General features: G+C 60.4%; 8 protein-coding genes across 8 annotated transcripts; all 8 read left to right on the top strand.

Moving 5' to 3' along the window:
- Nucleotides 1-786: 786 nt before the first annotated feature.
- Nucleotides 787-2,805, top strand: LINJ_35_3700 (conserved hypothetical protein; the record flags this gene model as incomplete). The annotated part of the gene is made up of 1 exon (XM_001469136.1): nt 787-2,805. One exon carries the CDS (start codon nt 787-789, stop codon nt 2,803-2,805), a length of 2,019 nt encoding a protein of 672 aa, XP_001469173.1.
- A 939-nt stretch (nt 2,806-3,744) lies between these two features.
- On the top strand, nt 3,745-4,359 carry LINJ_35_3690 (conserved hypothetical protein; the record flags this gene model as incomplete). The annotated part of the gene is made up of 1 exon (XM_001469135.1): nt 3,745-4,359. One exon carries the CDS (start codon nt 3,745-3,747, stop codon nt 4,357-4,359), a length of 615 nt encoding a protein of 204 aa, XP_001469172.1.
- A 1,591-nt stretch (nt 4,360-5,950) lies between these two features.
- On the top strand, nt 5,951-7,813 carry LINJ_35_3680 (conserved hypothetical protein; the record flags this gene model as incomplete). The annotated part of the gene is made up of 1 exon (XM_001469134.1): nt 5,951-7,813. One exon carries the CDS (start codon nt 5,951-5,953, stop codon nt 7,811-7,813), a length of 1,863 nt encoding a protein of 620 aa, XP_001469171.1.
- Nucleotides 7,814-8,504: 691 nt separating this feature from the next.
- Nucleotides 8,505-8,990, top strand: LINJ_35_3670 (putative iron-sulfur cluster assembly protein; the record flags this gene model as incomplete). Its single annotated transcript, XM_001469133.1, has 1 exon — nt 8,505-8,990. One exon carries the CDS (start codon nt 8,505-8,507, stop codon nt 8,988-8,990), a length of 486 nt encoding a protein of 161 aa, XP_001469170.1.
- A 2,612-nt stretch (nt 8,991-11,602) lies between these two features.
- CYP7 (putative cyclophilin 7) lies at nt 11,603-12,346 on the top strand (the record flags this gene model as incomplete). Its single annotated transcript, XM_001469132.1, has 1 exon — nt 11,603-12,346. One exon carries the CDS (start codon nt 11,603-11,605, stop codon nt 12,344-12,346), a length of 744 nt encoding a protein of 247 aa, XP_001469169.1.
- Nucleotides 12,347-13,026: 680 nt separating this feature from the next.
- LINJ_35_3650 (conserved hypothetical protein) lies at nt 13,027-14,190 on the top strand (the record flags this gene model as incomplete). Its single annotated transcript, XM_001469131.1, has 1 exon — nt 13,027-14,190. One exon carries the CDS (start codon nt 13,027-13,029, stop codon nt 14,188-14,190), a length of 1,164 nt encoding a protein of 387 aa, XP_001469168.1.
- Nucleotides 14,191-14,963: 773 nt separating this feature from the next.
- On the top strand, nt 14,964-17,756 carry LINJ_35_3640 (putative DNA repair protein RAD2; the record flags this gene model as incomplete). The annotated part of the gene is made up of 1 exon (XM_001469130.1): nt 14,964-17,756. One exon carries the CDS (start codon nt 14,964-14,966, stop codon nt 17,754-17,756), a length of 2,793 nt encoding a protein of 930 aa, XP_001469167.1.
- Nucleotides 17,757-19,584: 1,828 nt separating this feature from the next.
- LINJ_35_3630 (conserved hypothetical protein) lies at nt 19,585-21,681 on the top strand (the record flags this gene model as incomplete). The annotated part of the gene is made up of 1 exon (XM_003392770.1): nt 19,585-21,681. One exon carries the CDS (start codon nt 19,585-19,587, stop codon nt 21,679-21,681), a length of 2,097 nt encoding a protein of 698 aa, XP_003392818.1.
- Nucleotides 21,682-23,643: the final 1,962 nt, after the last annotated feature.

Genomic DNA, 23,643 nt, shown 5'->3' with positions numbered 1-23,643 from the left:
CTGCTTATCTGTGCCCCCCCCCTTTGTGTCTTTGTGTGCGGAGGGGGAGGGGAGGGGGCTCTCTGCACCACCTCCGGTCCCATTTCGCTACCCCTCCTTTGTCTTTTGCATGCGCTTGTTCTCTTGCAGCACAAATGCCACCCGAACGCTTTAGAATCTCGCCCTCTCTCTCCCCCTGCCCATCGTCGCCACACAGAGACGGTGGGTCGCTCATGCTCTCCGATGGTGGTACGCTTCGATGGGTGGACGCTAGTGGGGCTCACGGGTTTGGTGGAGTGGACTGTGGTGCAGCCATCCACCGCCCCCCAACTGGACACCTCGTACACTTCTTCTACCGACGCATTGCAGCAGGCTCGAACCTACCCGGCCCTCCTCACCGAACTCACGCCCACAGTCTTGACCGGGCGCAGCTCCGCCTCTGTCAGCGCTGCCCCGCTGGTGTACGCTACCGTGTCCTCCCTCGTCGAAATAGAAAAGATCGGACCGCGCCAGCTCCGACTGCGACAGGAGCCGTTTGGTGTTCCGGGGACGTACCGTCTGCTGTACTTGACCGCGCCAAGCGCTGTGGCTTGCGATGAGTGGTGGCGTGCCCTTTACCGCCTTACCGACGATCAGCGGCTCCACACCCGATCAACCAACGTTCCGGTGGCAGCGGCACCGAGCTTTCACCCTGATCCGGAGAGCGCACATCCGTGTTTTGATGCGGCGGCATGCCTGACCGACTCCCTGGTCGGACCGGCCCCGGAGGGCTCACAGGAAGTAAGTGATGTGGCAGAGCTGCGACGAATGCTGCTCTTCACCCCCTCTTCGCCGTGTTCTGTCACAGCCGGGCGACCATCGTATCGTCTGCGAGGCGGCATGTCCCAGTCATCGCCGTCTGCCATCGAGCTACCCGTGAATGACTTGAGAGCCTCTCGGCTGCTCCTGTATCCGAAGCCACTGACGCATGGGACATCAGGGGCTGGCGGCACAAGGCAGCCAGTGACGGCACTTCCGCCATCCGACCGCATGCTCGCTTGTGATGCCGCTAGCGCTGCGGCTGCCGCGGTAACGGGGACATCCTCGCCACCGTTTCAATGCAACTCGGCTCCTGCGCGCATCGACATTATCCCCTCCGTGGAAAAGCCGATGCCTTCGGGTGTGTCGACAGCTTCCCCGCTGCGACCAAGTGCACTGGTCAAGGACAGTGGTCGTAAGCATCTTGCGCAAGCGCAGAGGCCGACTTGCACTTCGGTGCTGGATGTGTCTTTGCCGATCAAAAGTCTTGTGTCATCTACGGCTGCTGCGAATGAAAGTGCAAACCTGCTTGGCACACCTGCAGCTGCATCGAGGCGGATCGTGGCTCCTCCGTCTTTGTGCGCGCTTCTCGGAAGCGACACTGATCTGTGTTCCGGGACCGCGTCTGTCTCCACTGCGTCACACGCTTCCACGGCTTCTATCAGCGGGGATGCGGCGGAGAGGGAGGCGGGCGTTTCTCCTCAGACGCTTGTAGCCCCCTCTGCTGCATCGCCGAAGGAGGAGGAGGCACCAGCAGCTGAAACAGTCGCCCCGCTGCCGTCGAGCGCGTTGCCACGAGAGCGAGTCGAGTCCAACAGGGCCGCTGGCGTCGCCTGGCATCCCGCTCTCTTACCCCCTGACACCGCCGCGGTGGTGCCCGGTGCGGCGGCTCGTACCTCTTCAACGCCGCCGCTGTGGCAGCGCCCGGTGTTGCCGCGCTTGTGCCTGCGACAAGCACCCCTTCAAGACCCTCCACGAGATCGATCTCCGTCGCTTACACGTAGAGGTGCCACAGCTCCTGCGGCACTGCCGTCATCAAACGCAGCATCTCTTGCACAGACCACGACAGCGGGTTGTATTCTCTCGCGCGTCTCTTCCGCCTACGAGCCAATTCACGTGGACAGCACCACGGTGTCTCGTGCGCACGGCAGCGGCTGCTCCTCACCGTACCGTCGACTAAAATATCCATCCTCTGCCCTGGACATCTACCTGCTGCACTGGTACGAGTGTTGCACTTCATCGCTGACGCCGCGCATTATGTACCGCAGCGTGTCGCCCCTGTGGAGGCGGAACATGGACACAAAGGGCAGTCGCTCCCGCTCTCGAGAGCGTTGCGACTCGGCTGCCACGCCCACGTCCGGGCAACCACGCGGCAATCGCCATTGCCGCCGGACCCGATCTGTCGGTCGTCGCCGATATTCCTCGTCCTCGCTGGCTCACCGCTGTCGTTACGTCGGTGCCGCCGATGCGCCTGCGATTTCCCCGCTCTTGTCAGTGATTGCACAGCCACACATGTTTCTCAAGTATCCGGTGCGGGTGTCGTCACCTCGTCGCAGCGGCAAAGACGCTGCTGACGGGAACGGAAACGCGACGTACGTTTTCCTTACCCTTGATGAGGAATGCGTCGTTGCGGTACCAGCTGCGCGCTTCAACCACTGCATGGAGGAAGCGAACCTCCTGCAGCAGCACAAAGCCCCTGGTGACAGCGCTAGAGCGGAGCGCTGCTGCTCTGGTACCAACTCCGTGTCGGTCGGAGTGCGCAGCTTCGAGCGGGCCCAGCACTTCTTCGGCGCGGATTACTGCAGAGCAATGCCAGTAGCTGAGGTAGAGCGGGTATCAAGAGGCAACGAAGAGCCCCTGCTGCTCCTCAACGCTGCGCAGCGGGAGCGGTTTCGCGATCTTTCCAAGATGATCTGTATTGCGGCGCGGACGCACGCTTTCATACTGGAGGCGGCCAACTCGACAGATGCGGAGAGGTACGTGGGCAAGTGGAAGAGGTACTTGCGTAGCCTGCGAATAGCACATTGAAAGGCCCCACATGAACGCTAGTAGATAGCGAGTGTGTGACTTTGTTCGCATCTTCTCGTCTTTCGGTGCCGCGTCTGTCACCGTTCTCGTAGTGCGTTTGGGTGGACCTGTTGTGGCCGCCGCTATCCGTGCCGCTCGTGGCGTTTCTCTCGCGCTCGTCACTTTGACGCTTCACAAAGCGATGGCGCTCCCAATGTGCCCGCGGCTCTCTTTATCGTGTGTCTTGTCCTCCCGCAGCGCTCTTCTGTGGGCTGTACTTTGTTTGCGTCTTCCATGCGAGTCGGCTCACTCGCTCAAGTGCCGCCCCAGCGAGGTGTGCGCGCGTGTTTGTGTGTGTGTGTGTGCGTTGGGAGGAGGGGGGAGGGCTGTGCGAGGATGGCGGTGCCGTGCATCGACTTTGGCTGCCCCTGTTCCTCTTGTCGCGCTCGCCCTTCTGTGCCTCCATCTTGCGGTCCCCGGCTGCCATGCACCACGTCACCCATCCCTCCCCCTCCCAAACAACGACGCCCTTTCCAGCTTTCCACTCCTTCTGCGTGCGTGCGGGTGCCTTTCATTGTACACAGCGCCCTTCTCCCCCCCCCCGAAGGCCCGTAAACATTTTGATTCACAAGCAGCGAAAAAAAAACAGAAGATGGCGAAGGACCGCTCAAAGTAACGGTGAGGACTTTGCACCCATGTCGTGTGTGCTGCACACAGCCGTGTGAGGGGTGCGCCACCACCCGCCTGAGGGGGCACCTCGCACTATGGCGCTACCAATGCGATGCCCCTGACTCTTTCAGGCTGTCTGCTGCCTCACGTCACCATCCTCCTCTCCCTTTCCGTCCACCGCCTTCTTCTCGCACAGGCGGTCAGCGCCAGTGATCCTGGGTATTCTTTGTTGCTCCCGCGCGGGGTCGCGCTGCAGCAGCGTGTTGTTATCCGTCTGGGGAACCAATAAACATGAGCCGCGCTACTGAGCGGCGGGACGCATGCGAGGGCGCGGCAGCGTACCGAGTGGCAAGCCTGCTGCAGCGACCGCGCACGGTCGAGGGCGCCGACGTGGGGTCGCTGCGCGGGACGACAGCGCAGATCGAGCAGTTTCTCGCCATGGCGTCACGGGAGCCCGCAGTGCGGATGGAGCCAGAGTGTATGCAGACGGGCAGTGGCGATAGCAGCGGCGCGGAGGAGCTATCGCTGGTGGACGAGGGGCCTATCCTGCAGCTAAGCGTTGTCGCGGGCGTGCTGGAGGAGGTGGACGTGGCCGCGGAGCGGAGCGGAATATTATCCCTCGACGGGCTTGTGCTGCCGACTGCGGCAAACCAAGAGGAGCTCCAGCGGCGTAAGGCAGAGCAGGCACAGGCGATGCTGGACCTGTTGAGTGCGCTTTCGCCGTCCGCGCCGGCGCCGGGCGGGTGCCGCGGCGCGTCGCACGCGGCGGCGCACGTGCCGAGCAGCGGCGACGGCGACGACAGCGACGACGGCGTGGTCGTGATGGACGCGGACGACTTGATAGGGGAGGACTCGAGCGAGGACGATGCGCCTTCGACGCGCCGGCGCATCGTGGAGATGGACTGACTGATGGGTTGTTGTGGTGAGGGGGAAATTTGTCGCAGGGTATGGAGCGTGTGTGCATGCTGCTGCTGCCGCGTTGGTGAAGGGCAGAGAGTCGTGAGCTGTCCTTCCTCACCTTCCCTATTGCACGCGGGAAAGCGTGCTTCCTAACAGCGAGTAACGGACGGATACCCGCCCGGTAATGCACAATCGATCAAAGAAGGCACGTGCAATCGATAAGGGACGCAGGGCACGCTGTCGTCTCTCTGCGTGTGTGTCGTAGAGTGCGCGCACGGCAGATGATGCTGGCTGTGCTGGGGCATGGCGCACTGAATGCATCTGCGACCGCCTCTGGCCCCAACGACTGACATCTGTGATGGTGTGGGATTCGAGCGTCCTCATGCAACTGGTCGCGCACGTTCTCGTTTTGTTCACGGTGCCGTGCCGCTGCTGCTGCTGCTCCTCACTTCGATACCTTTCATTACTTCCACCGCCTCATGTGTATTTCTCTTATGGTCTTAGTGGACGCGCAAACTCAATCACACGTACATACGCACACGCAGAGAACACGCAATGAAGAGGGCGTTCGAGGTGATTTTCTAACGCCTACCACCATTTCAGAAAGCACAGAAGTTGCCGAGCAGCTTTTCGTTTCAAGACAGCAAATCATCTCGAGTGTCTGTCATGTGTCTTTAACTCTTTGCACTTCGTACACCTCTCATCTTCCCTTCCTCCTCTCCCGTGTAATCCCAACCCTTCCTCGTTCCTGTACGCTCTGGCAAGCGCAAAGTCCGGCGCGTTTTTTTATTTGGTAGTGCTGAGCGATTTTCTCTCCTTTTGTTGTTTTTTTTTTCTGAAGCGTCGAAGCTTATCGATCGCAGCGAGCAAAGTGTTGTGGAAACGGCGTGTGCGTGTTGTGTGCTTTCTTTCGCGGTTCTCCGTTGGGTAGCGTGAGTCTCCCTTTGCCGCTCGTAGCCGAGTTCCATCTCGTGGACGCGCTTGACTGGAGCACCGTCTACCCTTTCGTTCTTGCCATTTTTTCCTTTCTCCTTTCCCCCGGGCGACTTGTTTGCATCCTCAGCTCTGTGCCATCAACTGTCGTAGTGTTCGTGTCTGTCAGTCTGTGTGTGTGTACCCGGCACAGTTTTTTTTTTTACATTCTATTTTACTATCTTGTTTCGTTTTTCAAGGGCTGCCTATCGAGCTCTCTCACCATATTGTCTGTGTGTGCGTGTCCTACAGCCTCCCTGCATCTCTATTGCCCGGTTTATTTTATCTCCACAAAGCCGCCTCTGCCGTTGCTGCCTTGGTTTCCTTCTTGATTCGCTCTCTCTCTCTCTCTGTGTTTTGCCTTCCTCCGTCTCCGCCAACATTTCTGCCATCTTTTTTTTTTGTGTGTGCCCGTTCACTGGGGGCTTCGCTTTTTTTATTTGCTGTTGTTGTTTGGAGGTCTCGCCGGACCAAGCGGGAGAAAATCGTTGTTGGAAAGTGGCGCTCCTTTAGATTCCTCCTGCCGCGCTCTTTATTCTCCACCCCGTCTTTCTCCTTCTTCTGGCTCCTTTTTTTTTGTGATTCAGGTAGCGTAACGCACACACATACATACACAGACTCAATTATGTCTACACAATCGTACGCTGACTCCGAGAATGACGTGGTGATCGACAACCTGTCCTTCGCCTCGCACATCTCGACCTCTGGCCGTTGTGTGCCGGCCGATGTCGAGTCTATCGCTCAGGCCATCGCGAGCACGAGTCGCCGCCCAGAAGACGGTGCGCCGTCCACTAATGATGGCGAGGAGGCGGGGCTTGGCATGACCGAAGACATCTCAACCATGGATATTGTGAAGAAGTTCTTTTTTGTGGGCTACCCGCTGACGCTTTCGTCGCTGGCGCAATTCTCGCTGAACCTCATCATTATCATGGTGATTGGGCGGCTGCTAGGCCTCGAGGCCATGGGCGGCGTGTCCCTTGCTCTGGGGCTGGTGAACGCCACTGGATTCGCGTTCGGTGCTGGGCTGTGCGGCGCACTGGAGACGGTACTGTCGCACACCTTCGGACACTTCCAGCAGGAGGAGAACAAGCGGCTGGCGCAGGCAAAGACGGAGGCTGAGCGGACGGGCACCGCGGTGGAGCCGCAGGTGTCTTGCACACTTCACATGTACGGCATCTATGCTCAGCGCATGTCCATTATTCTCATGGTGGCTTCCGTGCCGCTAGGGTTCGTCCTGTGCTTTGCTGATGCGCTGCTCACTATTGCTGGCGAGAGCGCCGCCGTAGTGCACTACACAGGCAGGTGGTGTCGCTGGGCAGTATTTGGAATTCCTGCAGCCATGGCGTTTCAGCTTATCCAGCGGTACTATTCGTGCCAGCACCTGACGAAGCCGTTGCCTGTTGCGCTGTTTTCCGCTGCCGTTGCCAATCCCATTCTGCAGTTCATCTTTGTGAAGCTCTTCGGCTTTGCAGGCTCGCCGATTGCGTGGCTGATAATGATGACCGGCGTTGTTGCGGGACTCGTCTACTACCTACGGTACACCGGTCGTGACAAGCTGACATGGGGTGGGTGGGACATCCGCTGCGCGCAGAACCTTAACAGCCTCGTCAAAATTGCCCTGCCTTCTATGGGCATGATGCTCAGCGAGTGGGTTGCCCTTGAAGTGAATGCGCTTGCCGGTGGCTACGGAACGGCTGCGGAGCTCGGTGCGTACACGATCACTCTGCAGGTCTTCGGTATTATGTGGGCCATGGGTTCCGGTGTGATGATATTGACTTCTGTGTTCGTGGGCAACGCCATCGGCGAGGGCAAGCCGCTTCTTGCGCGGCGCATTGCTTTTATCGCACTGGCTGTTGTGCTGGGCATTGCCACTGTTGATGTCGTGCTGTGCCTTTTCCTGCAACCCTTTATCCCATCATTTTTTGTCCAGACAGAGGAGGTGGACGCGGTAGCAGCCATCTACCGGGAGCTGATGTATGTGGTGATGCCGTACCACTTCGTCGACGTTTTCCAGAGCACTGTGATGGGTGCTCTGCGTGGGTGTGAGCTGCAAAAACTCGGCGCGGTTATCATCACCGTGGCGTTCTGCGCGGTGGGGGTCCCGCTAAGCTTCCTTCTGTTCTTCTACTTTAAGATCGGCATTAGGGCGCTGTGGATTGGGCCGTTCACTGGCGTCGCCGTGGTGGGGACGCCTGCGTACATCTACATCCTTCTACGGTACATCAAGTGGGAAAACCTGAAGCCTCACGTTGACAACGCCGCGAAACTGGGGGAGACAAAAACTGGTGACGTTCGTACTCGTGCCATCAGCAACCCTGCTGAGGTACCGCTGGATAACGCAGTCGCTAGTGTGGAATCCCCACAGGTTGTAGCGGTGCGGCGGTTTGTCAATTCCCCCACGCCGATCACAATTGTGCAGGTCCCGACTGCCGCTTCCATTGCTGAGAAGTCTCAGCAGGAGAGCCGGCACCCGTGCATGCCGTCGTGAGAGAGGCGAGCTGGCGGCCGGGGGCGTTTGTTTATGCGCGCCGACTCTTGTGATACCCTGCTTCGTCGTTCCTGCGCCACCGCCCCGCCCCCCTCCCTTCACCGTTGACGGTGGTGTGGGCGTGCTTCTCTGTTGTTGTGTTTTTTTTTGTGTCTCTGCGGTACTGAATGCTCAAGGAATACGCATGAAAGTGTGGTCGGTGACAGCAGCAAGACACCAAATCTCCGCTGTTTCGTGCTCGCTTTCTCGTGTCTCGTCACCGTACAAGCTGAGCTTGTGGTGTGTGAGTGTGTGTTTGATCGGCGTGCGGTCGTCACTGCGCCCCTCTGACACGCCTACCGTCCTTCAGCACCCCCTTGTTCGCCACCCATCTCATCCTCCCCCCCCTCGCACTCCTCTCGTCGCAAACACCCGTCTTCCTTCACCCTCCCCCTCCTCCCACCACCACTCCCGCAGAACCGTTGACTGAACCGACCCACTCCCTCGCTCTCTCACACACAAACACATCTTCGCGCGCCTGGCTTCACGTGTGCGCACCGACGTCTGCCCGCACTGTTCCTTTTGTTTTTTTTTGACCCCACCCCAAGACACACTCACCCATACGCATACACACAACTCTTCATTTCACCTCCTGACACACCCTCCCTTCCCCTTGCTCTAGCCCGCAATGCGCGCCTTCTCTCGCTTCGGGATGGCTGCGATGCCGTTGCTTGCGTGCGCTGCGCAACTGGCCGCTGTGCGCACGTTGTACAGTGAAAAGGTGCAGGACCACTACAAGAACCCGCGCAACGTGGGTAAGCTGGACAAGAACGACCCTAACGTGGGTACCGGGCTGCGCGGCGCACCGGAGTGTGGCGACATGACGCAAATGCAGGTGAAGGTAAACCCGGATACACTTGTGATCGAGGACGTCAAGTTCAAGGCGTTCGGCTGCGGGAGCGCAATAGCTGCGTCGTCGTACGCGTCGCAGGCGATCCGCGGCAAGACTGTCGCGGACGCGCTGAAGCTGACGAACAAGGAGATTGCGCATGAGCTGTCTCTGCCGCCGGTAAAGCTGCACTGCTCCATGTTGGCGGAGGAGACGATCCACGCTGCGGTGGAGAACTACCTGTCGAAGAACCCGACGCTGAAGAGCAAGGTGTCGAAGCGGAAGGAGGAGGAGGTCAAACAGGAGTGAGCGAAACTGCGTGGGTGCTGCTTAGACTGCCGCGTTCGTGCGCTCGCACGCTAACTGCGCATCGGCTTCGAGAACAGCTGCTGTTGCTTGTGTCTTTGCGTGCAAACGCCAACTCACCTTATAAGATGGAGCTAGTGAGCAGATGGTGGCCAAAGGGTGTTTGTGGCGCGGGCTTCATCTGTACCTGTCATGCACTCCTTCCCTCTCCCCTCCGCCCCTCCCTTGCTTGCGCCTTCCCCCTCCTCGTGTAATTCTCTGCTGCTGCTGCTGCTGTGGTGTGCCTGCCTATGTATGGTAGCCGCGGGCCCCACCCTGGACGGCCAGTGCCACTGACACACACACACACACACACACGCGCGCGCGCACACACAACTTTTTTGTCCCTCCCCTCTCTTCCTCACTTGCACCTTACGCGGTTGTCCAGGCGCTGCCCCTCTCGGCTGTGCGGCGCGTGCCGTGCCACCGCGTGTGGACGCGGGAAGCCAAACGAAGCGCGCGTTCACCGTCTCCCCTTTATCACCCTCTTGTGCACTGCTGCACTGAAAAACACACAGACGCACACGCACGGTGCAAGGTTGCCGTAGGCAGACGTGAGAGCCCCTCCCTCTTCCTCCCCTCCTGCTCTGGGCACCTTTGCCGCGCGCTTCTCTCTCTTTGTTGGCCCTCTCTTCTGTCGCTGTGGATCTCACTTTTTTATATTTGAGTTTTGGTTTCAGCGCAGCCGTTTTTATGTGCGCTCCTCCTTCCTGCGGCTTCGATTGCCTGTCTTTCCTTGTTATGTGTGATAGCTGCTATCGAGTTTTTCTTTGTGCGCACGGTTTCGCGCTCTGCGGCCCGCGCCGTGTTACATGCTTGGGAAGCTCTCCATTGCGGATGCGCAGAGTGGGACCGACCCAACGGACAGGGATGCACTGAGGTCAGCCGGCCGCGCTGAAGAGCGTCGCGCCCTTGACGGACAAAGACTTCCGCGTAGTGACGCTCCACCGCTGTACCTCTCATTCTTAAGCTCTGCAGCTTCTAACACTGGGCGAGAGCGATGGTGTGTGTGAAGCCCCCCCCTTCCAGCTTCACTGGGCTTTTGTCTTGACGTGAGTCGTCTTCTCCAGAAAAGACGTTCTTGTCGGTGTTAGGGTGTGGGGGAATAGGAGAGGACGCCGCTGTGTATGTGTGTGTCTTATAGCGCGTGCAGAAACAGCTTGTGCGCTCTGTGACGTGGTGCGGTGCTGAATTCGGTGATTTTTGTATGTCTGTGTCTTTGCCGGTTTCGTCAATGAGGGGACTTTTCCCACCCTCTTCTTCCCCTCCTCATGTCTTGTGGCGTCTTTGCTTCCTCTTGGAGGACGAGCTCTCGTTTGCACAACCGGCTCATCGCTTAATGAGCCTCGAGTTGCGGTAGGAGGTACTCCCTCTCTTCTTTCCATTGTTCTACATGTGTTGCTCGTGCTTTCAAACTCGCGTCATCGCCTTCTCTCGCGCTCCGTCGCCTTGTAAACCCAGTGATGGTTCTGTCCTGATGACTTCTTTTCTGTGACTCTCTCCTTGATATTCCGCCTTTTCTGGTTACCACCCGTGCTCGCCGGCGCGCAAGCATGATAGTCCACCTCTTTGCCTGTGTGCGTGCACAATCGCCGCAGCTCGAAGGATAAAGGACATAACAGGGTCGGAGGAATACGCCGTGCGTTGAAGCTCGAGATGCGGAACAACCCCCTAGCCCGTCGTGGCAACGAGAGACAGAGTCCCAGTGCTTGCGTGAGCGGTTAGATGGCCGCGCACCGTTGTGCTTGCGTCTGACTGTGTGATGTTCTTTTTTTTTTCGTCGTATTTGCTGTAATCTGTTCGCAAAGCGATGCGCCCAATGATATCCCTGCGCACACTTTACACATGAAAGACAGCGTTTCGCGCTCTCTTTTCAGGTGGTCATCAGGGGGCATTGCTTGATCACGGGGCTGGTGCCTCGTGCGTCGATGTAAGCAACGCGCGGGCTCTGTCCTCAATCTTTCGGGCCCTGTTGACGGGCTATACCTCCCCGTGTGTGATCAGGGTCCGAGCGCCCCCACTCTGCATGGATGCCGAACCACCCCCACTGCCCTATCCCTGCCAACGCGGCGCCACTGATGGTGGCGACAGGGTCCAGCGCCCACGACGTGGCGTGGCGTCGGGGCGACCTGCGAGGCGGGTGGTGGGCAGAGTTCGAGGCCGCGGCCGTGCTCATGTGACTGAGTCGGCGCATTGCTGTGACGCGCGTGTGTAGCGCTGCTTCGAGCAACGAGGTGAGCGCGTTGAAAAAAAAAAGAAAGAACTCTCTCCTCTTGGGTACTTGTTCCACCTTAATTGCTTACCGATTCGGGCCCCTCCACTGCATCTGCCTCTCTTTTGTCTTTACTTGCTTTCGCGGGTAGGTGTGCGTATTGGCGACACGGCTTCCGTATTTCGGCCTCACTGTACACACGCTCTTCAACGCGCCAAGGCCACTGGTGCGCCTGTCTTTCTCTCGTTGCTGCCTCCGCCTCTCTCTCGCACGGGCCGCTCTGCTTTGTCCTTTTGCGAGGGCACTACAAAGTAGGTGGCTGCTACCTTCTGGTTCGCCGTTCTCAGGCAAAACTTTGCGAATCATGGCCGTCGTCCTGCACACCACCGTAGGGGACCTTCCGGTGCTGCTCCATTATCAGACATGCCCGCTCGCCTCCTTTAACTTCCTTGCGCTCTGCGCCTCGGGTTACTACGACGGGTGCACCTTCTATCGGCACTTCCCTGGCATTCTGCTGCAGACTGGTGATCCGACGAACACCGGAAAAGGCGGCGAATCCATCTTTGCCCAGCTACCCTTTGTCGCCAATACCGCTGACGGCGACGAAGGTGGTGATGCGGTGTCATCGGAGGCCGCGTCTGTAGCTGCCGCGGGCATCCTTCCGGGACGGTACTTTCACGACGAGGGCTTTGGTGTCACCACGCACGCACAGCGCGGCACCCTCTCCATGGCCCACAAGGGCACCAGGGCGGATACGAACGCCTCTCAGTTTTTCATTACTACCAGTCCGCAGTCATCCTTCGATGGCTTTTACACTGCCTTCGGCGTGGTGGACCTGAACGGTGTCTACTCGGCTTCTGAGGCCGCCGTGGTGGCAGAGGTGGCGAGCTGCCCAGAAGGGGAGGTGGCCGGAAGCTCTTTAGCCACAGCTGAGCCTGACGCAGTTGGCGGCGCAGCGCCCAGGTGCGGAGACGCCGTGCTGACGGCATTGGAGGTCGCTTCCGCAAAGGTCGACGAAAAGAACGTTGTCCAGCTGGCGTCCCGCGCTCGCATCACTAACGTTACCGTTCTCTACAACCCCTTCGCTGAGGGAAAGATGAAGCTGTAGTCAGCAGCAGCACGTAGTCCGCCCCCCCCCCTTCAGTTGTCGTGAGGGCTCGCATGGTGACCGAATTGGGCGTCCATGCTGGCTGCTGCTTTGCCAAGTCCTAAATTAAAAAAAAATATGTACTTGGCTGTACAACGCTCTCCTCCGCACGCGATCAGAGTTCGGCTATCCCTGGGGGCCTGGCGCTTCGGCTGCGCGAGCGGACCAGCGCTCCTTGCCGGATTGCTATGGAGCGCTCAGCCATCTGGCGGGCTACCCTTTCGTCCCATCTTTACGAGCACCTTTATCCGCATCTTGGCGTTTATGATCATGGGCGGCCATGAGTTTGATGAGGCCGGCTTCCCTCCCTCCATCTTTCGCCATCGCGCTTCCAGCGCGACCGCACCTTTCTCCATCGCACCGCTATCCCGCTTCATTGCACCTCTCGCTTTCTTCGTTGTTGTTCTTCGCTGTGTGACCGCACGTCTCACAAGCATGGGGCCTCGTGGGGACAGGAGAGGCGCGCCCAGCATTAGGGAACGGAAAGGGAGACAGTGAGAACAGAGGCAAGGAGGAGTTCGCTCTGCAGCTGTGCTGCTGTGAGGACGGCAAAGGAAAACAAACGCGCACGCAAGCGGCATCGGCGACGTACACGTACACGCACTCGCAAGTAGGCGCGTCCGGCTACGTATACCTTCGCCATGTCTTTCGCTAAAAACTCCGAAGCACCGACCCAGCCGTCACGCGCAGCGAGTTTTTCATGCACGCATGACTCTCTACACGGGCGCAAGCGGGCACGGTCGCCGCCTTACCCGCCGTTTGTCTCCGAGTACCGACCATACAGCAGCGGCCAGCTGCAGGCGCATCGTGTAAACCAACACACCGACTTGCACAAGCGCCAATGGGATATGTACTACCGTAATAACACGGTGAACGGGTTCAAGGATCGGCACTACATACTGCGGGAGTTTCGCGAGCTGCGCGCGGCGATCGACGCTGCCGCGGCGACGGAGAAGACATCCGCTACAGGGGCGGCGGCGCCAAGTAAGTCCGCCGCCTCAGCCTCGCCTGCGTGTTCGTTTTCGTGGATGGAGGCTGGCTGTGGAGTGGGCAATGCCATGCTTCCTGTTTTCGCCCAGTACGGCCACCTTCCTCAGTGGCGAGCGCTTCTCGGGTTCGATATTTCGTCCGTCGCCATTGGGCTTTTAGAGGAGAAGCGAGCACTGCTGCCACCGGCGCTAGCAGCCAAGGTGCACGTGTGCGTGTTGAATCCGGTCGAGTCGGAGGTGGCAGACTGCTCCTTCTTCACGCCGACGGGAGGGGGCGCGACGACGTCATCGTCCTCCGCGGACGTTGCAGGAGCAGGCGGTGCAGATGGTGACAGCACTGCAGCGGTGGACAGGTCACCAGTCTGCGAGTTGCCGGAGTTTGTGTCCCTCATCTTTGTTCTCTGTTCCATTCCAGTCTCCTCGCACGCTGTCGTCTTGCGCCGCATTGCCCGGTGCATGGCGTGCCCTGGAGGCGTGCTGTACTTCCGCGACTACGCCGTTAGTGATCACGCTGAGCGCCGGTTTCAGGCGTCGTCGTACCGGCGGCGCGGCGACGGTGGCGAAGGCGACGACACGGGCAATACCAACACGTACGAGCGCACCAACGGGACACTCAGCCACTTCTTTTCCTTGGAAGAGGTTCGCAAACTCTTCGAGGGTGCCGGCTTTGAGGTGGTCGCGCTCGACATCATCGCTAACGAGGTGATCAACCGCAAGACGAGTGTGTCGTTTGCGCGTCGATTTGTGCAAGGCCGCTTCCGACTACGTAGTGGAAGCGCCACAGGGGAGCGGAGGGGAACGAAAAGCGGAAGCTGAGCCGCGGAGAGGCAGCTGCGCTGCGCTGCGGCGGCGAACACGGGCTGATGTGAGGATGCGGCAAAGAGGTGGATGGGGGGGGGGGCGAAAAGACTGGGGCACTCGGTCGTTTTTCTCTCTTATTAGGCGCCTGTGCAAGTCTTCTCGCCTCCTCTCCTTTCTCTCTACGCTTGTGCTCGTGCAAGCGGGAGGGGGGCGGACAAAGCCGGTCGTCTGTCGCGTTTCTTTCCGGCAATCTGCGCGATCGAGCTGGCGTTTGCCGCTGCTTCTGAAGCGAACGGATAGGTCACGCTCATAAAAAAAAACAAGCGAAAGGGGAGAGGTGCGTGTGGTTGTCAACGTGCACCACATGCGCACGCGCACACGTGATGGCAGCCGCCACATGATATTTGGAGGTGATAGAGCGCAGCCGTGGTATCGGTGGTTTCCACATTTTACACACTCTTCGACGGAGCAAGCTGCACTGCGCAGTGTTGCGGAGAGTCTTCCTCTGCGTTGCTGATCGCCACACACACACACGCACACGTGGCCAAGCTCATCCTCTCTCCGCTTCCCCTCATTCTCTAAGGAGAAGCGCCTCTTTCGGTCTCTCCTCGTGTACTCTGTCTGCTCAGCGGTGGGCAGGTTGCCGAAAAGGGATTGTATCCCTGGTGTACTTGCTTCTTCATACCTCTCTGCGCGCGTGTCGACGTGCGTGGGTGGCGTCGTATTCCCTTCCTTCGTTACACCCCTGTCCATCTCCATGGGGCGAGGTGTGTGTGTGTGTGGCTACCATGGGTGTTCACGGCTTATGGCGACTTCTGGATTCTTTCGGGGTGGTTGTGCAGCCAGATGAGCTGAAGGGCAAGCGCGTGGCGATCGACGCCAGCATCTGGATTGCACAGTTTCGCGCCCGCGTCGCGCCGGGCGAGGACACGGAACACAAGGTGCTCGAAGGCTTCCTGGCACGCATACTGAAGCTCCTCTTCTACGGCATTCATCCCGTCTTTGTGTTTGATGGCCCAGCGTCGTCGTCGAAGGGTGCGGAGCATCACCGTCGCACGATGCAGCAGGCCAGGAATGCGCGGGCTCTCGTGAAGCGCAGGGCGCGCCAGATACTACTGGCTCAGGTCGCTGCTGGCGCGTTGGATGTAGAGGATCTGAAGGCGGCCATGCCGAGCGGTGCACGCGCGGAGAACAATGCTGTGAGGGCTCAGAAAGACTCAGACGCGGCCGTGCCTTCGATGGCTGCCAACGCTGCGGAAGGAACCGGTGTCTCCGAGACACTGCCCCGGGGTGGTGGCGCAGGCCATGCGCTGGGTGCGACAAGCAGCACACGCAGCAGCGCCATTCATGGTGGAAAGCGGCCCAGAGAGGCCTCAGAGGAGGTGCTGCCGCTGCCAAGACCGCACCGCCGCCGGCTCTGCCGCAGACAACGCCGCCTCGCTCCTGATGCCGTTTCCGCGACGATTACGCAGAGTTTCCTGAGGGATGTGGAGGGCCTTCTGGAGGAGCGCACGCGGCATGAGGCCTGTGTCCTGCAGAACGCTCTGCAGAGCACCAGTACCTCACTCTTTATGGGACCGCGCCGTACCGTCGACGAAAATTCTGAGGCCGTGGTCGGTGTGATTACCTCGGGGCACCTACAGCCGCTGCACCCACACCGCGCTGCCGCCGTGGTATTAGTGTCTGGAGATTCGCAAGAAGAAAGAGACGCGACGGGCTGTGTCGTCATCAGTGACAGCGAGAGCGGCGCCGAGGCGGTCTCGAGTGCCAGCTGCACCGTCGCCTCAACGGACGGTGAAGGGTGTAGCGATGTGGAAGAGGTTGTCCTGGTGGAAAAAGCGGGCGGCCCTGCTCGCGCAGACGCTCCTGAAGGAGCGCTTTGGCTGCCGTCGTCTGCCTCTTCGCCGTCAGTGGCGACAGCGGTGCTGCATAGCGGAGACATGACGCGGTTTCTGAATGCGCGGTCTCAGTCAACGTGCACACCGCCGCCTGAGCTGATGCCCTCCACTATAGCTTCGGAGGGGACATCATCGGTAATCACATCATCATCATCCTCTGCTGCCCAATCTGTGAGTGGAGATGAGGGCATTGCCACTGATCTCGGTAGTAGCAGTACGAGCAACAGCAAGAGCGCCGCTTTTCCCAGCGACGGCAGCTCTGAGGAGGCGGACACCTTTACCGATGGTGGCGATGGTGATGACAGTGACGATGCCGAGTTCGCGTGGGAGCCGTTCACGCAGCGACTGCATCTCGCCCAGCTTCTGCGTCCGCAGGAGCAGGAGAGCGAGTCCCACGCACACTCATCGTGCTCGACAGCTGCTCAGATGGTCACTGCGTCCTTCGCTGGGTCACCGCGCACCGACGCCGCTACGGTGGGAAAAGAAGACGGAGATGAAGACGACTACGCGCCGGTGAGGGCTGTGGAGGTGTTTTCACGGTGTCGCACAGCGCCGGTGCCGCTGCCTATGGTTGGTTCAACCAGCAGCAAGGGTGAGGGTGAGAAGGACAACTGCACTATTCCAGTGTCGGCGCCTCAACATTCAAACGCTGTGAAGGGCGCCGTCTCGGAGGTGGCAGGCTCACCTTACTGCAGAAGCGCCGAAGTGCACAGCTTGTCCACCGACCGCAAAAGCTCGCTGGGTGGCGTACCCCCTCGTGAGGGAGGCGCCGCGCGGACCAACCGAGTCGTCATCCCCTTTGAACTACTCAACGTGGTTGAGCTGCTGGACTGCTGCGGGGTGCCGTATGTGCTGAGCCCGGCAGAGGCAGACGCCCAGTGTGCGTTCCTGGCTCGGTGCGGCCTCGTGGATGCCGTTTTCACGGAGGATAGCGACGTGCTGGTGCATGGCGCGACGACAGTGCTGCGCGGCTTTTTCGCGCAGTCGAAAAATGTCGTCGCCTACGAGCAGACACATCTGTCGGCGTGTGGCATCACGAAGACCGTGCTTGTGGCACTTGCCTCTCTTCTCGGGTGTGACTACACGGAGGGGGTCTGTGGCATCGGTCTCGTGGGTGCGCTGGAGGCCTTAGTCGTGGCCTGGACAACAGCGGAAAGTGCGGAGGCGGGCGCCGCGTCCTCCTCAGCGGTCTTACACCTGTTGCGGCGTTGGGCCCTGCTTGTTCAGCGGCCTCCGCGTTCGTGGCAAGAGGTGGATGACCACATGACCATCCTGCAGTTCGCGCTCCTCCGGGCCCACGTGGCGCAGTGGCGCACGCTGGAGCAACGTGCGTGCTTTCCAGAAGCGCATGCCGTAGAGGCCTTCTTCGATGCCAAAGTCGATTTGGACACAACCCCGTTTCAGTGGCTCCCACCAGACTGGCAGCGGATTCGCGTATTCGCCGGGGCGCTTGGAGCACTGAGCTCGCCTTGGCTCGTGCAGAGATACGAGCTCGCGCGCAAGGAGTGCCTGCGGCGCGAAGAGACGGCGGCGAAGGATCGTGCATCACTGACTGCTGGCCAGCGGCGGCTGACAGAGTATGGCGTGCGGGATCGAGTGCGCGCCAGGTGGGCATTTCAGAGGCAACCTCCCCAGCACGCCGCGGCCCTTGCCAAGCTGCGCGCTGTGCAGCAGATGCAGTGAAGCGCAATGCAAACGACGGCGAGTTACAGCCAAGAAAGCGCTGTGCTCTGGCGGACTCCTCCATGCATTGTGCCTACACAGCTGCTGTTTTTTCTTTTCTGTTCTTTGACTCGTCCCCCGTTCTGGACGCCGCAGTGGGTTATGTCTGTGGAGAGGGGAGGGCACTCGCTGCACATGGGCTAGTGCGCGATCCGCCGTATGCGCAGCTGCCCAACTTCCTTCGCGCCCCGAAACTTTTTCGTTTTTCTTCTCTTCGGTTACGCCACCACCTTTCTTTTGCTGCGTCTTCTTCTGTTGTGCGCACACCTCCACCGCTGGCCCGCGTGTGACTGCTTACTCGCATCCTATTGCTCTTCTTTTCGTTCGGCAGCGTGTAGCGGCGCGGCGTATCTGTGTGGCCCCTACCCCCTTTCCCCGACGCCCGATGTCCAATGCTGTGCGCATGAGCGTGTATTGATGCGTGCACTCGGACGTGCGCTCTCTCTATGCGAGTTGGCTAAAAGGTGCTGCGGCTGTTCACATGGCGCCGTTGCCTCCCTCCCTGCACCCGCCTGTCTTGTATCCGTCTCTGCACGTTCGCAGCTGCGAATGCCATGCAAGTATAGCGAATGGCGCCGAAAAGAAGGCAGAGAAAAGGCGCTTGGCTGGGCTAAGAAGCGGAAAACGATGTGCCCTAGATGCGTCGGCAATTCGACGCGGATAGGTTGTGCGCCGGCGAAATCGTCTCTGGCGCTGTAGTCGGTGAGAGCACACACGGCTATGCCGTTGACGCTGCCACCCCGCTGGAAGCTGCATGCTTGATGCGCTTTCTCCCCGTGCGCTTGGTGCCTCAACTCCACCTTATCCACTTCTTGCCACTCTTCCTATCAATGTCACCTCTGCCTTCTTTCCTCCGCCCTCCCTCCTTTTACCCACCCGATCTCCGCAAAAAAAAAATGGCGTCGCAACCCTTTGTGCTGTCGAGATCGTCTCGAACGCGTTTGTCGGCCTTCACCCTGTGTATCTCTTGCCGCCTTATTTCTCTTTGGTGCTTTTTCAGCACCCTCCTCCTCTTTCCCATCCGCACTCTTTCGTCTCTCCGTGTTGCGAGAGTGCGCAGGTGACAGGTACCGCCCCGCTTCCCTTCTCCTCCAAGACACGCACACACGCACGCGCACACGCACGCGGAGGAATCGTGAGCGTTCCCTCCCCGTCTTCTTTTGCCTGTCTTTTCGTTTCTTTGATTGCGCGCGCGCGCGTGTGTGTGTGCGTGGACGTTCTTCTCCGCTTCTCTTGTGTCTGCTCGCCCGAGTGCATCTTAATGTCGTTTCCTTTTATTTTCGTTGCTGCTCCCTCCCCCGAACCTCTCTGTTTTCTCTTTGATCTCCTTTTCTCGTCGATTCAGCTGCGCTCCGCGCCCTAGACCCTACGCCAGTTTCGGATAGCTGCATATGCGGCCCCGCTCATCTTTGCGCACGGGTGTGCATCGCTCTCACTTTCACGGCTGCCTCCCTCGTTACCGAGGCGGAGAGATCGCTTACAGCTGGAAAAGGATAGTGAAAGAAGGTGAAACGGCGACAAAAAGGGACGGACATCCGCAGCCATTCGTCTTGTACGAGTGGTGACACGCGCACACGGCCAGGTGCTGCTGAGTCGGTGTTGCCACCTGCCACCTGTCTCTCAGAAAAAAAAATACGCTACGTCGAACCGGGGGTCTTTTCCCATTTCACATCTACGGCCCTGCGGGCGAACGGCAGCGCAGCAACATTTGATCTCAGAAAGTGAAGCGAGAAAAGGTGCCTAAGCTCTCCACACCTTTGTCGCCCCATAGTAGGCACGGTGGTAAAAGATGCAGGCGCCCGAGTCACCAATCACGTTCCACCGCAGTCACCCGTCCTCGACCGCGTCGGGCGAGCATGCCCGGCCGCTGCGGGGCAGAAGCCACATTGATGAGAACACCCCGGTGGCCACACTAACGGTCGAGGTGCTCAAGCTGAGCATCCCGCTCGGCCTGGCAGCGGTGGCTCAAAACTCCATTAGCGTGGTGTTAGTAGCCATGGTAGGCAAAATGGTCGGGGACAGGGAGCTCGGCGCGACGGTGCTGGCGAACAGTCTTCTGAACGCGACCGCCTACTCTTTGTCGGCAGGCCTCTGCGGTGCGCTGGAGACGGTTCTGTCCCAATCGTACGGCCGCGATCAAACTAGTAAGCTGTACGGGGTTCATGTGCAGCGCATGTCGCTCATACTGCTAATCGTTGCTGCTTTTGTCGGGCCTGTGCTGGCGTTTTCGGATTCGCTGCTCATCTCCATCCGGCAAAATGCCGAGGTGGCGCACTTTACAGGCGAGTTTTGCCGCATCTCCCTCTTCGGCGTCTACTCGCTCATGCTGCTGGAGGTGATGCGGCGCTACTTCGCCTGCCAGCACCTGAACACGCAGCTTTCCGTGAACCTCATCATCGGCGCTGGATCCTTTCCATTTGTGCTGTGGGCATGCATCAAGATGTTGAGCTTCCCCGGCGCGGCGGTGGCGTGGTCGCTGCTCATGAGTTGCATGCCCGCCTCCCTTTTTCTCTACCTTCTTGTGACCGGCAAGTACAAGAAGACGTGGGGTGGGTGGGAACCAACGGCGCTGATGAACTGGGGTCCGCTGCTGAAGCTTGCTTTTCCGTCCATGGCGATGATGCTGAGCGAGTGGATGTCGCAGGAGGTCAATCTCATCGTAGCCGGCTACGCCCCGATCAATGAACTCGACGCCTTTAGCATACTCCACCAGTTCTCCACTATCTTGTGGAGCATGGCCTCTGGTGTCTTCATCGAGGCGGCGGTGCTCGTCGGCAACGCGCTTGGCGAAAGAAAACCGCTATTTGCGCGGCGGTGTGCGCTGGTGTGCCTCGGGCTCACATTCCTGTTTGCACTGGTGAACCTTTCTGTGACGCTGCTGCTGCAGAACTGGATTCCCACTCTCTTCACCAACAACGTAGCGGTGCACGCGCTGTTCCGCAAGATGCTCAGGTTTTATGTGGTTTACCACCTCTTGGACAGCTTTCAGAGCTGCATGATGGGCGTGCTGCGCGGGTGTGGCTTGCAGCTGCTGGGGGCCATGTCCATTGCGCTGGTCTACTCCGTCGTCGGCGTGCCGCTTGGCATCATCGTATTTTTTACAACCTCGATGGGCGTCGAGGCTTTGTGGCTGGGGCCGTGCCTTGGCCTCAGCGTCGTAGGCTGTCCACTATACGGCTATCTCTTGACGCACTACATCGACTGGGAGAGCCTGCAGCTCCACGCGGACGATGGACCAAGCTTCAATGCTTCGATGAACGAGCATTCCAGGGGAGCCTTCACCAGCACCCCGTCACTGTCGGTGACAAGGTCCGACCTTGACATGGTCAGAAGCGAGGACGAGGAGCTCCGCTCCGAAGGCGGGACGGTGCGCCTCTGCCGCGGTAGTCATCACGGCACACCGGGGCTCGGTTCGCTGTCGGAGACAGGTCGCCACACTCCCAACTCCGCCGGTCCCCTCAGCTTCGCACACGACAACACTTCCTTCACCTCATTCAACGCCTGCCTTTCCCAACGCAGGGTCCGCTCCGTGCCGTCACTCAACGCGATAGTTCCGAACCGGTCTGATGCCCGGCAGCTGCCGCTACTCACCGAAAGCCTATCCGAGGTGTACGGCGCGGCAGCTGCGCCTGAGTCACACCCCAACGTTTCTCCGTCCGACTGTAGGGCAGCGCCCTTGCCTAACCGTGCGGGGCGGAGCAGCAGATCGGCGCTCCGGGGCGCCACTGGTAGTCGCAGCCCTTCCGCGCAGCCGAACTCCGTTAGCAGCGACGAGGCCCCGCTGCATCGTCCGAGTACACTACTCCGCTCTGCTACTCAGGCGCTACCTGCCTCTACATCCGCTTTGCCGCGAGATCGGCAGCGCAGAACCCTACCATGGTCGTAGTCCACAAGGGGCCGAGATAGCTGTTCTCGAAAATGATGCCACTGTGAAGCGAATGCGGCACGCGCGCCTCGACCTCCTTTTTCGCTGCCTTCTTCCAAAAACTTTGATGCCTTCATGACGCCAGCCACCTCACCGTTGTATCAGCGTTCGGTGCTCACCCTGCGAGGAGGCCAACAGCCTGCAGCCTACCCCTTGGACACGGCTGCGGACTCTCGGTGTCGGAGAGGAGGTCTGCGCGGGTGATGTGCCGAAGGCACTTGCAGCCATGATCAAGCTTGTGCCAGCCCGCCACGCATCTTGCCGACAATTCAGCAGACCGACGCATCCGCCTCCAGCTTCTCTGCTTTAGCTGCGTTGCGGTGATGTTGAGCGTAACCCTGGGCCGAGCCTGCGCTTTATGCACAGCGGAGTTGCGATGGGTTGAGCGATGCCAGACGGTGTTGGCTGACCCGCCTCCTCGTCGAATCTACGATACAAGTCTGCACTCCGCAAGAGACGCATTCCACCACCACAGGCCCGTAGGGCATGCGGCCTCCCGAGCTTTCAGCGGTCTCGTGTGGAAAGAGAAGCACGGCTGTGGCGTCTCCGCGCTCATACAGGAGGACATACGTAGAGGTGTAGGCCCCCCTCCCTTGTTCTCCAGGACGAGGTTGCAGCGGCTACGGCCTGGCTTTGCTGCGACGACCCTACCCGGCGGATGCACTTCACGCCGGGCTACACACCTGAGAGTGACGCTGGTGGCACGGGAAGCTCTCGATCAGACATCAAGCGGCGTTGCACCCACTCCTCAGGCTATGGGAACAGACACCAACTCGCGCCGCCGGGGTGTGCGGCGGGAAACGGCGGTTCAACCGGGCTGGAACCCTCCGTCCTCGCCCCCGCGCGATGGGCCCGAGGGCAAACACCTGGCGCCCGCGAGCGGTGGTGGCACCCCGAGAAACGGCACAGCGCAGACGGGGCCATGGGGGGGCCACCACAGCGCCGGGTGGCCACCGCGTGGCCAAGCTCGCTGCCCACCCTGGGGAGGGATATGGCCCGGCGCCGCCAGTAGCAGCGGTGGCCCCGTTATGCCCTTTCCGCGGGGTGGGCCGGAAACCGTGCCGGCCGCTGGTTGCCAAATCGATCCGCAAGGGCCGCGCCGACCCCGAGACCACCGCGACGGCCCGAAGGCGCACCAGGGAGAAGCGGCGGATCCGCCACGCAGCCGCACCCACCACCGCACATGCACGGCCGCAACGCGCCACCCACGGGCAAGGCAAACCGCATGGCCAGACTCATGGCGGACACCGCCGGGGGAGCTGCCCCACCCGGGTGGGCCCGCTCGTAGGCCGTTCTGGGGGCCAGAGCGGGCACCTCTGGAGGCAACCCCCGGGAAGAAGACGCCCCGCGCGCCGCCCGAGCATGGTCCTCTCCTGGGCGCATTCATCGAAGAGCACCAAAGAGCCAGCCCCGACGGAGGGGCGCAGCCCTGCAACGCCCTCGCCCCCCTCCCCCCACCGCGGCCGCAGTCGCAGTGGGTACCCCGCGGCGCGCGGACAGCGGGGAACCTGCTCGAGGAGGCGGATCCACTGCCCCTCGGCGGCGCCACAGCGCTTCGGCGGCTCCCACGCGGGTGTGCAGGCAGCAACCCCTTCGCAGCTCCGCACGCACACACCGCCCTCATGCGCAGCCGCCAGCGCGCAGAGGGGGGCCCGCGCCGCTGTTGCTACGGGCGCGCTCTCCCTCCGCTTGGCACCCGGCACGGGCCCCGCAGCGGTGGGGGAGGGCATGCGGCGGACGTATCTGGGCACAAGTGCTGGCGCTGCCGGCCCGTCGCGTGCGCCTCTCATTTCAGTCTGCCTGTGGCCATTGCGGATGGGCGCACCACGGCGAGGTTGGCAGGCTTGCCGGATCGGCAGTGGCAGAGGAGCCGGCGCCGACTGCGTGGATCACGCGCCTGGTCGCCGGCTCAGACGCCAGCCG

The sequence above is a fragment of the Leishmania infantum genome, chromosome 35 (genome assembly GCF_000002875.2).
Source record: "Leishmania infantum JPCM5 genome chromosome 35".
NCBI lineage: Eukaryota > Euglenozoa > Kinetoplastea > Trypanosomatida > Trypanosomatidae > Leishmania > Leishmania infantum.
Note: the sequence above shows the minus strand (reverse complement) of the source record. Positions and strands in the feature narration are given on the sequence as shown.